This window comes from Argiope bruennichi, chromosome 4 (assembly GCF_947563725.1).
Source record: "Argiope bruennichi chromosome 4, qqArgBrue1.1, whole genome shotgun sequence".
NCBI lineage: Eukaryota > Metazoa > Arthropoda > Arachnida > Araneae > Araneidae > Argiope > Argiope bruennichi.
Window position 1 is genome coordinate 138493583 of NC_079154.1, and position 13521 is coordinate 138507103.

General features: G+C 34.2%; 1 protein-coding gene across 4 annotated transcripts; it reads left to right on the forward strand.

The window, feature by feature from the left end:
- Nucleotides 1–2288: 2288 nt before the first annotated feature.
- LOC129966948 (uncharacterized) lies at nucleotides 2289–13188 on the forward strand. Of its 4 annotated transcripts, XM_056081565.1 has the most exons (6): nucleotides 2289–2474; nucleotides 4640–4872; nucleotides 10586–10791; nucleotides 10902–11084; nucleotides 11672–11850; nucleotides 12844–13188. In XM_056081565.1, the coding sequence occupies exons 3-6, from the start codon at nucleotides 10737–10739 to the stop codon at nucleotides 12847–12849; spliced, it is 423 nt and encodes a 140-aa protein (XP_055937540.1). In that variant the 5' UTR covers nucleotides 2289–2474; nucleotides 4640–4872; nucleotides 10586–10736; the 3' UTR covers nucleotides 12850–13188. The 4 variants fall into 4 exon arrangements, 2 of the variants coding, with proteins under 2 accessions (XP_055937540.1, XP_055937541.1); XR_008784328.1 differs by lacking the exons at nucleotides 2289–2474; nucleotides 4640–4872 and adding an exon at nucleotides 11217–11575 and having other exon boundaries at nucleotides 8718–10791; XR_008784327.1 differs by lacking the exons at nucleotides 2289–2474; nucleotides 4640–4872 and having other exon boundaries at nucleotides 8718–10791; nucleotides 10902–11575.
- The last annotated feature ends 333 nt before the right edge of the window (nucleotides 13189–13521 follow it).

Below are 13521 nucleotides of genomic sequence, written 5' to 3' on the forward strand. Positions count from 1 at the left end.
AGCGGCCTGTGATCCAGCTGGAATTGATTTCTTCGTTTCCCAAACTCTTTGCAGTTAAATAAGTGATTTGCAGTTTGCATGGATTATTTGATTCGATACGCAATTGCGAAAGCACCTCCCTAGCGCAAAAGCATCTGAAGTTGTTTTTGGTGGCTATTCAAATGAAATGGGGATTCCCAAGTGTTATATCAGATCGAGATACTATGTTTCTTTCAAAGGCAGTGGCCAATTTTTATGGATGTGCAGTGTAGAGAATCAGCCACTTCAACCAACACCATAAAATGCAAACTGAAATAAAACGCACTCCGATATATTATCGATTCATGTCGATGTTAATCAGAGAGTTTAGGATGCCATTTTATCTTTCGCGTATCGAGAAACGACGGGATTCACACTTTTTTATCTCTCATATATATTAGTACGAAGCAAAAATGACTCAGGGTATCATTAGAAAACTCATTATGCAGCCATTTAATTTGCAAAGCAAAAGTAGTTCGGTAAATTTTTCGTCTTTGCCCTTTTGAAAGACAGGAGAGAGATAGTGAGATAGGATGCAAAACATTGACCAGTAGCTTATGCACCAGAGGACCTATTATGGATTCTCAAACCGATTAGAAAAGTAGGTTTATCTGAAAAATTGTTAAAGAAATATTTTGGATCTTATAAAGTTACGCGAAAATTATCGAATGAAAAGTAAAAAGTTGATTACGTCCCGGGTTGCCCATTGGAAAACAGAAAAGGTAGTTCATGTGCCACAAATAAAGCCTTACCATGGCAGACACACATGGAGATGTATAAAGAATCATAAAGTTTAATCTATCGATATTAAAAAATATGTTTATAAATATTAAATATCTGTTTTAAAATTCAAATGGAAAATCGATTGGACCGCTCAGAAAATCGTTGAAACGTCCGAATACGGCCATTCAGTTAGGTTTATATCTGCAAATGGATAACAAAGGTTAAGTTAGTTTAGTTTAGTTATATTAACGTCCCGTTTGAAGCAACACTAGGGCTATTTCGGGACGGACCTCGTCATTTTGAACCGCGGTCAGATGACAAGGACGACACCTGAGCTGGCACCCCCTCTCCACACCACACCAGCGGGAGGACCTAACAAAGGTTAAAGGTCAGCCGTGTATAAAGTATAAGGTTAAAGGTCAGCCGTGGGATCGGTGATGCAAATGACATTTTGAGAAGGTTGAGTGGCTCCTTTGGATGTGTTAAGAAAAGTTCTTTATATTTTTGGCTCAATTGTTAACTTACACACAACACAGGCAACTGCTTTTTAAATAGTTTTCAAAAATAAATTGTATCCATTTTGATTTATGTTTTTAACTCTTTCCATACTGCGCATGGAGAGAAAGTGAATTTGTATCTGTTACCATTTTGATGTATAATTCAATTTCCAGCGGAGTGTTCAGACATTTCATAAAGAAGTAGTTTATCTTTGAAATTTTTTTTAAAAATAATTTATAAAGAATTCTTCGGTTTTCATCTGTAATTCATACATTTTGAAGAATGTAGAAAAAAGATTAACTTTTCTGAGCTCGAGCTTTGAATGTATTTATAATGTGTAGAAAAGAGTTATTGCTTTTATGTATTGCGTGGCCAGAAATTCTCCGTTAGATTTGTAAAAGTTCTGTATGTAATTTTAAACTAGTAATTTTACTAACGTTATGTGAGGAATTTCCCATTTTTTTTGCTCTATGAATCATATATGGGTCCCATTCTTCAGGACCATTCAAAAAAGGATTTAGAGTTGTACACCTTTTTTTAAAAACTTTTTACGTTTTTACCTTTTTTACACCATTTTAAGAATAAAGATTCAGTTTACAAATCTCTGATTTTGAAAGTCGGGGTCATACCTGGCTATCCATTTTAAGGAGACGAAAAAAGAAGTCAAACTAGAACGAAGACTACATATTATTTCAGCTAGGATTAGTTTGGATTAGGAGCCAATCAATATCATGGTGTGCCTGCACTGACGCCTATGAAATGGAGCCATCACTTTTTGTTGTTCCTTACATGAAAACACCGCTTATAACATATTAAGTAATCACTGATATTTGCTGAATGACAGGCTAATTTTTTATGAAAGTCAGCAGATTTATTTCTCAATTTATCCCAATAATTATTTCGGGTTCGAATTTGGGTAAAAAAATTTCTAATCTTTTCTTAAGGTGATTTGCTGAGTACAAATCTTTGGAAGAAGAGAAAAAATTATAAGAAGTTTCTAGATTCTGGTGAATCTATAAAAACTCAAATGATTAATCGGTTTTCCTATTACTATTGCTTGCACTCCACGTTAGGTTTCCTTTACAAAATATTATGAACTATGTAGTTGTCTTGAATATAGCTTAACTCTATACATTTTATTAACTATCATTGTTTCTTGTGAATGGGTTCTCCATGTCTTTAGTTTCACCTTTTCAAGAATTGCTCATCATTGATACAGAGTTGAATAATAATGGGTAAGTTGCGTTTTTTTTTTTTTTTTTTTTTTTTTAGTATGCGTAAATATATTAATGGAAGATTAGTAGATTTGTTTTTATCTCTTGAAGATGCAAAGAATTGTTATACTGAAATATTAGTTTATAATTTTTTTTCCGAAGAAGCTTATCTTTAATATTTTATAATTTATATGTTAAAAAATTCTTCTTAGATTTGACGATTTAATTTTCATATTTGAGAACATATTTTTAATTTTCAGAATTGTTTTACCTTCTCTTTATAATGGAAATTTTTGTGTTTATTATTAGCAGAAAATTCCATTCCAGATTGTCTTTTGAAATGAATGTAAAACTATTTATTATGTATCACTATTAACATTAAACTTGGAGAAAAAATGACGTTGCATTTTTATTTCGTAATAGCATAGCATTTTAGGCTTCAATCGTCTTGGTCTAGTGCTAGTTTCATTAGGCAGTGCTCTCTGGAAAGGAAGTTTACAGTCGTTCGATTTGTAGGAAAATTAAAAGTCTGAATCTTTGTTCTTTATTAGAAATAGAAGTTGTATTTTGGAATTAATGTATAAAATTTCACTCTTTAAAATTACAGCTTTACATTAGCTAAAGCATGCTATTGAAATAGGCAACTAAACAAATGGAATTTTATTCAAGTTATAAGTGTTGTCACTATTTTTTAAAATTAAATCTGCCGAAAACTAAATGCATAGAAATAAAATTGGTATCAGTGAAAAGTTGACTTTTAAATTCTTAGAAAATTGGTTTCTTTGTTGTATGTTCCAGAATTGTAGAGGAAAATTATCTATTACTAGAAATGAAATTTTGCAATGAGTTTAATTTTTTAATTAAAAAGCTAAAATTTCGAAAAAGTGAATTTTTTTCGGTGAATGACACTCCTCCAGACGTCGCTGTTTGCCAAATTTGATAGCTTTAGGTCCAAAGATATGTCCGAAGAGCGTTGCATTCCTTGTGTAATGAGAATCTTTGCACTGTGTAATATAAAGAAAATCAACTAACCCAAAAATAGGAAAATTTCTTGAAATTTAGTAATACAGGACATGAATTTCGGGTCTATTTCTAGCAACCATATTAATGCTTTTAATAGAACTTCGAATGTTATTGGACTATCTGTGATGACGAGCCGAAATTTTTGAAATGCATCATTTGAACAAATGTCAATACTTAAAAACTTTTATCATTTTTGCTACAATGGTGTGGAAGAAACTAATACAGTATGAAGCATATAAAAGTAACTCTGTTTATATTGAAATTTGGGTCCACAGTTTTTTCAATTGCTCCTTCTTGCTTTGAATTTTTCATGCAGAACGTTTTAACTTTGCTTGTTGCTTTGATAACACATTCTGCAAAATCGTAGCACAATTATAGTTTTTTGGCGTGGTTTTCTTAGCAGGCTTTTACTGGGAGAAATTAATGTTTCATTATCAAAACATTTTGCAAACACTTTCAAAGCCACTGGGATTATTGGTAATTCTAATGAAATAAACTAATAAAAATATGATTATACACCACCTATTGTAAATATTCCAACATATATTTATTGTATAATAAACTCATCAAGGCAAAAGCCCTTGGAAAACCATGCCAGTGTTAAGAAACGTAAAACGTATTTGTTTGATAATCTTTTTTGTTATGTCAATGCAAGCTGAATAAGGTATTCTCCTTTTCTTATCCGAATGTTAATAATAGCAGAAGGCTTTAACACGTCTTGGAATGTTGAGTAAGCTTATATGTTCTGTTATGCAACGAGACGTTCATATATTTGTCTGATATGCTATTACGTTTACGATGCAGATGGTGTATCATTGTATGGCGCAGCTTAGCCAAAGCTGTTTTTTGTTATAGAAACATTGTTCATTCATTCTGTTATGTTTGCCATTGATTTCAAGTCTATATAAAGACTCCTGTAGAATTTTTTTAAAAATTTTAACATTGATTTAGGTTTAGATTGAGATACAATGGAACCATGTTGAACGAGCATAATTCGCTGAGGGAATCTTATTCGGAATGCAATATACTTGTAGAACGAAACACTTGTCTATACAAATCTGTAAGATACAAGATGTCTTCCACTTCGAAAAGAAATGAAAAAGGCATTTCTTTATATAATTATTTATAATTAGAGATAAAAATAACCACAATTTCTCTTTCAGCTCGTTTCACAAAGAATTTAGATTCCAAAGCGACATTTGCGTCCGTATGCTGTCTATACTGAAACTATCTTCGCTCCAAGTGTCATTCTTCCAATTTCTGGATTAAATATCCAACACTGGGTTTCAAGTAGGTTTGAGGAGAGCGCCTGATCTTAATAATCACACCACACCATGCTTGGATGACGGAGGACTATATTTTCTTTTGGATTTTCCCACTCTATTGGACTAACCAGGTATGTCTACATAATTGTGGCATCCTAGCCTCTTAGCGGTTACTTGTGTGGAAAATTCGGAGATTATATATTTCTTTTCCACTCTTTCAGAATACTCGAGGATTGGATTTTAATGCCTTCCAAGGTTTTTACAAATCGCTCAAAACATTTTTAAAACACAAAAGACAATTTGGCATACGAAGCAATCGAATCCCTTTTCAAAGATGAGTAATAGATCGCAAATCATGAATAACCAGGCAATAAATGCAATCCCATTGAATTAAAAATAAAAGTTGAATATCTTTCCGATACGATATGCATTAAAATCGTTCAGGTGAATTTTCCAAAATACTCAAACTACAATTCAATTATTCCAATAATTTTCATGATTGATAATTTGGAGATCAGCTCTATTCTAAATATTGATTGTCCAAAATCTTTCATTTAACTCCCTATACAGTTTCGTGTCGAGATATTTCTAACTAATATCAAATGTTTCATTGAACTTGTTGACAATTCCTTTGGTTTCTTCATAATACAGCTTCCACTTCTTTCAGTACGTTAAAACGTTAGTTTCGGTGATTACATGCTGTTATTCGAACTTCTGCTTAAGAATTGTGATATAGCAAATCTCGGATTGTGTAGTAAAAATTAAATTCTTAAAAAGGAGACTTTTATTGTTAAAACAAGTTTAACTACTTAATCAAGAGCCGCATCTGGATGTTGAGAATAAAAATCTTATAGTTGATATTTGTTCGTGTCGAAGAATTTTTGTCGAAAACAAGGTTTTATAAGAAAAGGAATAAATTGTTTGTTCAAATATTAAAATTCCAAACACCAAGGCGTACTAGTTTTCTGCTCTATTGGTTATGGAATTTCCTAGATATACTATAGAGAAGTGACTAAGTGCTGAATACAATCAGACAGATCGAGATAAATTTGTGCACGATGAAAAGAATTTTTCTGGATGATGAAAATGTTAAATAAAAGACTTTTTAACTTTGAGTAGTTTTCAGAATGACCTAATTTTTTTAAATGAATGAGTGATAAATCGAATTTCTGTTCTATGTGATGGCAGGGGAATACAAAAATTATTGAAATTCTAATGTCACTAGCCTTTTTATAGGAGTTAAATGCGTTATTTTGTAATTCATGTTAAAAGTGTAAGGATTTTTACATTTTAAAAACGTGAAAAGTGCTAGTCGCTGATTCATAAGTGGAACCTATAGTGCACACTTAAATTCCCGATCGTTGTCTTAAACATTCTGTTGCTTTTCGAAAGAATTTGCTTATATTTAGGTTTTCTTCAGTTGTCCAATCCAAGTTATACATAAAAAAAAATCTTTAAATTGCCTTTTATTAGAAGTTTGTGTCATTGGTCAATTCCTACTTATTTCGTTATTCGTGTAGGTTTATATTAATATAGTAAATCTAAATTGTATAAGCGTAGTTGGTAGTCATGCATTTTGTTTGCATCCTTCCCATAATGCTATTCTTATTGCTTTACCTTTATTTAATCAAATCGCAAATTCTCCCGCATGTTATTACATGAAATGTATTATAAAATTTCAGTGGAGGTTTATTTTAACGTTTTCGGCGTGAAGCGAGTCATATTAAATGAAGTCTTAAAATTTATTAATTAAAATTTGGGAAATTACATTTAGTTTTGTATCCATCTAATATAAGAAATACAAAAATCTTATATTGAGATTGCAAATTTGAAACAGTAAGCTGAAGAAATGCAAGGAAAACATTAGTGGTAATGCAGTACGTCTAACTCCAGATTTATACTTACAAATATCTATTTTTAAACTTAAGAATCATTTCATGTATTCTATACAGATGACATTTTATCGAAAGTTTAATTCTTAATATATTTTGATTGTAATGAATCGAATTATTTCGAGACATGATCGAAAATTACTAGATGTCCATTTTTGACAGTTTCATACCGAATTTTGAGGAAAATGATGTTTAAAATCATGAATCGATGAAAGCAGTGCAGAATATAGGTAATATTTGCATGGAATTTAGAATAATGCTTTTGAGCAAACCGCACGTCTTATTTAATCTGTTTTCCTGCTTTAATTCACCGTTTCGCTCATCATAACTAGCATAAATTCGCCGGGTTTAGTATTTTTAAAATTAGGTTTGTGTTAATTTCAAAAAAGTCGTTTCCGCGATGCATGGCTGGACGCAACGGGGGTACTGACGTGCATTTTATTCTGAGGTTAAAATGCATTATGTAAATGAGAATATTGAGAAGTAATGTGCATTGTGAATGACATCGCGTCTCATCTTAAGCATGGGCGTGATGTACGGAATGGAATTAATATTTCGTTTTGGGAGTCGTCATGTATTTAGTCGAAACAGTGCAAGGTCACATTAGGCCGTGAATGAAGTGATGGCATAGGGGAGTGTGGAAATAGCCAATATGAATACGTGATAAATTATTTCGCCCTGGGTTTATGGGAAAAGAAACGATTGCCTTCATGGCTAACTCGTCGAGTTATCGCGTATTGTTACGCAATGTTGAAAATTGGGAATTGGAAGTGTTAGCGGGGGTTGAGAGACAATTGTTGACTGTATCATGGTTTGGGTTATGTAGATAATATTTGCGAACATCAGAAACTCCAAGTGGAACTGGCTGCGTGGGTAAGGTGTAAAAGTTTGAGTATCGGGGTGGCGTTGGAGGTGTGGGTTATGTTTGTGAAAGTGTGGGTCTCTGGGTGGCGTTGGAGGTGTGGGTTGTGTATGTGAAAGTGTGGGTCTCTGGGTGGCGTTGGAGGTGTGGGTTGTGTATGTGAAAGTGTGGGTCTCTGGGTGGCGTTGGAGGTGTGGGTTGTGTATGTGAAAGTGTGGGTCTCTGGGTGGCGTTGGAGGTGTGGGTTGTGTATGTGAAAGTGTGGGTCTCTGGGTGGCGTTGGAGGAGTGGGTTGTGTATGTGAAAGTGTGGGTCTCTGGGTGGCGTTGGAGGTGTGGGTTGTGTATGTGAAAGTGTGGGTCTCTGGGTGGCGTTGGAGGAGTGGGTTGTGTATGTGAAAGTGTGGGTCTCTGGGTGGCGTTGGAGGTGTGGGTTGTGTATGTGAAAGTGTGGGTCTCTGGGTGGCGTTGGAGGTGTGGGTTGTGTATGTGAAAGTGTGGGTCTCTGGGTGGCGTTGGAGGTGTGGGTTGTGTATGTGAAAGTGTGGGTCTCTGGGTGGCGTTGGAGGTGTGGGTTGTGTATGTGAAAGTGTGGGTCTCTGGGTGGCGTTGGAGGTGTGGGTTGTGTATGTGAAAGTGTGGGTCTCTGGGTGGCGTTGGAGGTGTGGGTTGTGTATGTGAAAGTGTGGGTCTCTGGGTGGCGTTGGAGGTGTGGGTTGTGTATGTGAAAGTGTGGGTCTCTGGGTGGCGTTGGAGGTGTGGGTTGTGTATGTGAAAGTGTGGGTCTCTGGGTGGCGTTGGAGGTGTGGGTTGTGTATGTGAAAGTGTGGGTCTCTGGGTGGCGTTGGAGGTGTGGGTTGTGTATGTGAAAGTGTGGGTCTCTGGGTGGCGTTGGAGGTGTGGGTTGTGTATGTGAAAGTGTGGGTCTCTGGGTGGCGTTGGAGGTGTGGGTTGTGTATGTGAAAGTGTGGGTCTCTGGGTGGCGTTGGAGGTGTGGGTTGTGTATGTGTAAGTGTGGGTCTCTGGGTGGCGTTGGAGGTGTGGGTTGTGTATGTGTAAGTGTGGGTCTCTGGGTGGCGTTGGAGGTGTGGGTTGTGTATGTGTGAGTTGTGGTTTTAGGGGTGACGGTGTGGGTTGTGTATGTGTGAGTTGTGGTTTTAGGGGTGACGGTGTGGGTTGTGTATGTGTGAGTTGTGGTTTTAGGGGTGCCGGTGTGGGTTGTGTATGTGTGAGTTGTGGTTTTAGGGGTGCCGGTGTGGGTTGTGTATGTGTGAGTTGTGGCATTTGCGTACTGTGCAAGGATTTGATACTTCTAATCATTTGGGGTGGCTTAGTTTCACCTTCGTGGCCAATATTTTAATAGGAATTAGGAATATAATATAATATAAGCGGCGAGTTTAAAACGTTTTGAAGTAAGAAAATTATTGAAAAATGTTTAGGAAATTGAAGTGAACGAGGTTTAATATGTAAGAATTTAATTCGTAATTTTAAATTATTTTGTATTTAAATCCCATCAATAGGTAGTTATATTTTTTCGGATGGATACATTACTAAATATTCATGCTGAGTTTCTCCCTCCCTTGAATCTCAAACCAGAGGAAACATAGAACAATTAATTAATAGATAATCTTTAATAAGTAACTCTTTGCTTAAGTCAGCAATTATAACTTGTAATGACTTTAATCAATAACTGAAGTATCTCCTTTATAGTAAGGGGGAAAAAATTGGCGGATACCATATTAATGCAAACTTTCCAATGAGCAGAGTAGATTAAAATTCATATTAAGATTAAATTTGATATTTCAGTGACATAAATCCCGGAAAACCCAAAGTTTTGCTATGACGGAATCCGATAAAAAGAAAAATTTATACTCGTAATTATACTTAAATTAAAATATTAATTTAATAGAACTTTTAAAATATCCAATTTCTCTGAATAATATTCATTTATTCTCATTTAGGGGGGATTGGAGTGAGTGACGGCTTATTGGGAATCAATATCTCAATGTAATTAAAAGCTGCCATTTTCTTTCAAATTCCAATTAGCTGTTTTTGCCATCAAAAGCAGTATTAGCTCCGTATCTGAGGCTCAATTATTTGACATTTCGTACTTGAAACGAACTTTTTCTCCCGGTTTTGGAATTAAAATCTCCAATCTGCCTCGTTCTTTTTTGGCTTTCTGTACATTAACTATTCCTCTAGTTGATGTAACAATTTGGAATCTCATTAAAAATACCTAGTTCAATTCGGTGTCTAATATTTATACATCCTAATGTGATACATATAATTTTTACTGAATAAAGAAGACGAATTCTTACTCTTCAGTTATCTAGAAATAACTTAGTTTGTTCTATATCGCAATTCGGAAATGGAAGTTTGAATAGCTTCATGTGAAGGAATTGCAATTGTCTTCGAATCAAAATGAATGAATTAAAGGCAGTAATCGGTTAGAATAAGGCTAGGAAAAACCTTTCAGAAATAGAATTGAATTAAGCTACTAAGCATTTGAGATAAAAAAAAAATCGTACTAAATTAAGCTATTTTGAACTTACTTGAAATTATTCAGATAAATTTCGTATTGCATTTTATACTTAAGTATATAAAAAAATTATCTTCATAACACTTAAAAATATGAAATGAGTTAAGGCAAAGATGTTTTTTCTGAAATCAAATTTGTTTATTGTAAAGAAAAACAAAAGAGGAATAATCTCTGTAGTCCATTCCCTTTTAAAATTTAAAAATTACTAACAGTTGCCCGCTCAAATGTTTTTATCTATTGGAAACTTTCTAAAATGCATTAAAATCTGCACATTTAATGTGGAAGAAATATTCATAATCTTTGAATATTCCACTCGAGTAGTTTCTAAGCGACGAAAATGCTATAATCATGTGGATTTTACATGGTACAGTCTAATATGACAGAGGAAACAGTGGCAGTTGCTCTCTTGTGCCCTCTTCTATAAATGAACAGAATGTTTAATGCAAATTTGACAAGTCTTTTGTGTAAGACTATCCAGTGGGAAACGTTTAAATCAAATATCTGTAATACTAGAAAGTTTCTGTTGAATTCACTGGCCTTTTCACTCATCAGTGAAATACGTCATAGAAGTCATCAATTTAACAAAATCGCCTGCCGTTGTTGGAGCTGTTCACTGCAAAGAACACTTTTTATGCTGTTCGCTTGAAACAGTGGCCAACTCCTGTAAGCAAAGCGACCGCCTTTTCTCTTGACGAAAATATGGATGGCAGCTATCTGGATGGCCACGAAATTTTTTCTTTCGTACAGAAGTAATATCGGTGAGTTACGATATTTATAATTATCATATCGTGATGAATGTTGGATATAATCATGTGATTATATCTATGGTAATTATAACTGTAAAAATGTACACATTTTTTTTCACTAGGCATTGACAGACAGTACAACATGGCCTATATCCATGTCATTTTGCTTGATAAAGGCACTACGTCAACCACCAGTAGTGTTGCTTTCTGTTCCATGCACTTGATTGTCCACCCCAAATATGCTGGATGCGAGGAAGTATTCCTTACAGGTGATGTTGAAGGTGATGAGACAATTCAAGGGCGCAGTAAGTTCGCTATTTATATTAACAAAACGGCATGGAATTTGAAAACCATTAATTGGTTCATCTAGAAATTAAATTACTGGAGGCTGCAAAGAGATGCGAAACATAATTATCTTAAAATATTTATTGAAACAGATGCAGCCCTATTGGCTACTTACCATAATGAATTACCGGAATTCAAACGCCTGTCATACGCGTTTCTGAGTATAGGATTCAAAGTAATTGAACGTCTTAGAATGGAATCACCCAGTGACCCTCGTTATGAGGGAAATACTCCATGGCCAGGAACCGTTTGAAACTAGATTCCAGCATCTACGCAGGACAAAAATGCTTCTAGGTAATTCTGTTGTCTCTGCATGGCTTGTGGTAAACTTTCTAGAATGACCAAATTTATTAAGTTAAATGAATGCCCTTTCAGTTCCAGCCATAAAGTATCTACATATCTAGATACCTACTACACATGTCCTGGAAAGAACGTCATTGAAGTAATATCGGTAAGTTGTGCGAATTGTCACACCATCAAATGATTTCCAATCATTGGCTTGGATTATCGAATGAGAACCATAACAATGTACTTCTATTTGTTTTAGGTATTCTTCTGTCAGACAACTCATGGCCGTTGATGCTACTTTTCCGGTTAAAAAGTATGTCATCACCATCGATAATACGCTTTTCAAGGTCCAAAAACGTCTTCACTAGAAAGCAGTTCTTTATACGGGGAGGATATTCCCTTCAGATGAGTTCGAAGTACATGGAATTCAAAGGCATGGTAAGTTTCTGAATTATAACAATAAAACTACCACAGAGAGACACTCGATAACCATTTTATTTGGTTTCTCCAGAAAGTATATCGGTGGCAGTTAAAGATAAATAAACCATAATTTCCTGGAAATAATTATTGAAATATCTACAGTAGTTTTACCTAAGAAAAGAGTTGATATACTTATTTCACGATATCAACTTCTAAACGTAATTGTCGAAGTAATCGGCCTAGGTAAGGCTTTCTTCATGGTGTATACTAAGGAAATATTGCATGGACAGAAACTTTTTCAAACATACGCCTGTGGCAGATGAGCAAAAGATGTTTCCATGTAATTTTTTTTCGTCTCACTTTCAACCTCCAGTAAACTCATTTTTTGGAACGCTCTAAATTCATTGTAATTTTTATTTAAAATGCATATAATTTTCAATATTTTGTTAATCGAAGTAACTGGTACATACTAATATCAGTAAGGTCACCAATTTCATTTCCTTTTAAAGTATTTAAATGATAATCCAGAAAACTTCGGTTGTAACCTTAAGAAAGAAAACGTCCATGTTTGTCAAACGAAGCTTCAAGCCTTGTTTCTTTCTCCATTATGCACTCATTCGTTCGTTCCGAGACAGTTTAAATGATTCTATGACAGTTTCTAGAAAAGGGCAAAATAACATATGGTATTCTGAAGTCTAACCAATAACTGCGGCTACTGTGCTAATGCTATTTGAGCATTATTTGCTCCACTTCTGATCCTTAGAGAATACATATATGCACAGCTTCTGAAAGATCTTGTTTAGTTAATTATTTTAAAATCTATAAATCACTATAAAGTTTCATTTTCAAAAGATCAGCCATTGGTAAACTTAAATCTACATTTGAAGTAGGATTTCTGTTCTCGCTTCTATTAATAGTGAAATCATAAGCTTCGTTTGTAATTATCAATGCATATTTAAAGAGTAAAACTGTCATGTATATTCTGCCATTGAATGGTTTCTTGTTTTTCAGATCTAATCTATTCCGATTCAGATGTTGACTTGTTTTGTTCGAAGTGATCCTGCCACAACATGCAGTATCTGAAGCTTCTATCAAGTGCAAACTAGAATTCGGAGCCACTACAGTTAAAATGTTGATTTCCGGACAAATGTAGTTGGTTAGTAAAATTATAAATGTTACACCAAATCCAAAATGTATATTTTCTATCAAAAATCATCAGTTTGCATAGTGGTGAAACTGTGATTACTAATGTAATGGCAAATTATTTGAAAATATCAATATATCTTTGAAGTATTTCATGATCCCATTTTAAGGCTATGACAATGAATCTTACATTTTTTGGGATATTTTTTTAAAATTGGGAAAGCTTGAAGTGCATGTAATTATCATTCAAAACAAATGTTTGGCATATCAATCGATATTTCATCTAAATTGTTTGAAATTTTCATATATCTACTTAAAACGACTAAAATATTGGTTTGCATTCATTTTCTTTAAACGTAGTGCTTGCTTTGTACTTTGAGAAACAAGCTATTCTGAGACAATCGATATCGATAAACATGTTTCATGTAGATAAATTAAAATGTAATAGATGATTTCTAGGAAAATCAAATAAGTCAAATTTCCAACAAAACTAAAAATTTACTGCCACAGAACGAATTTTTGAAATAAAAATTTGCATATGCATTC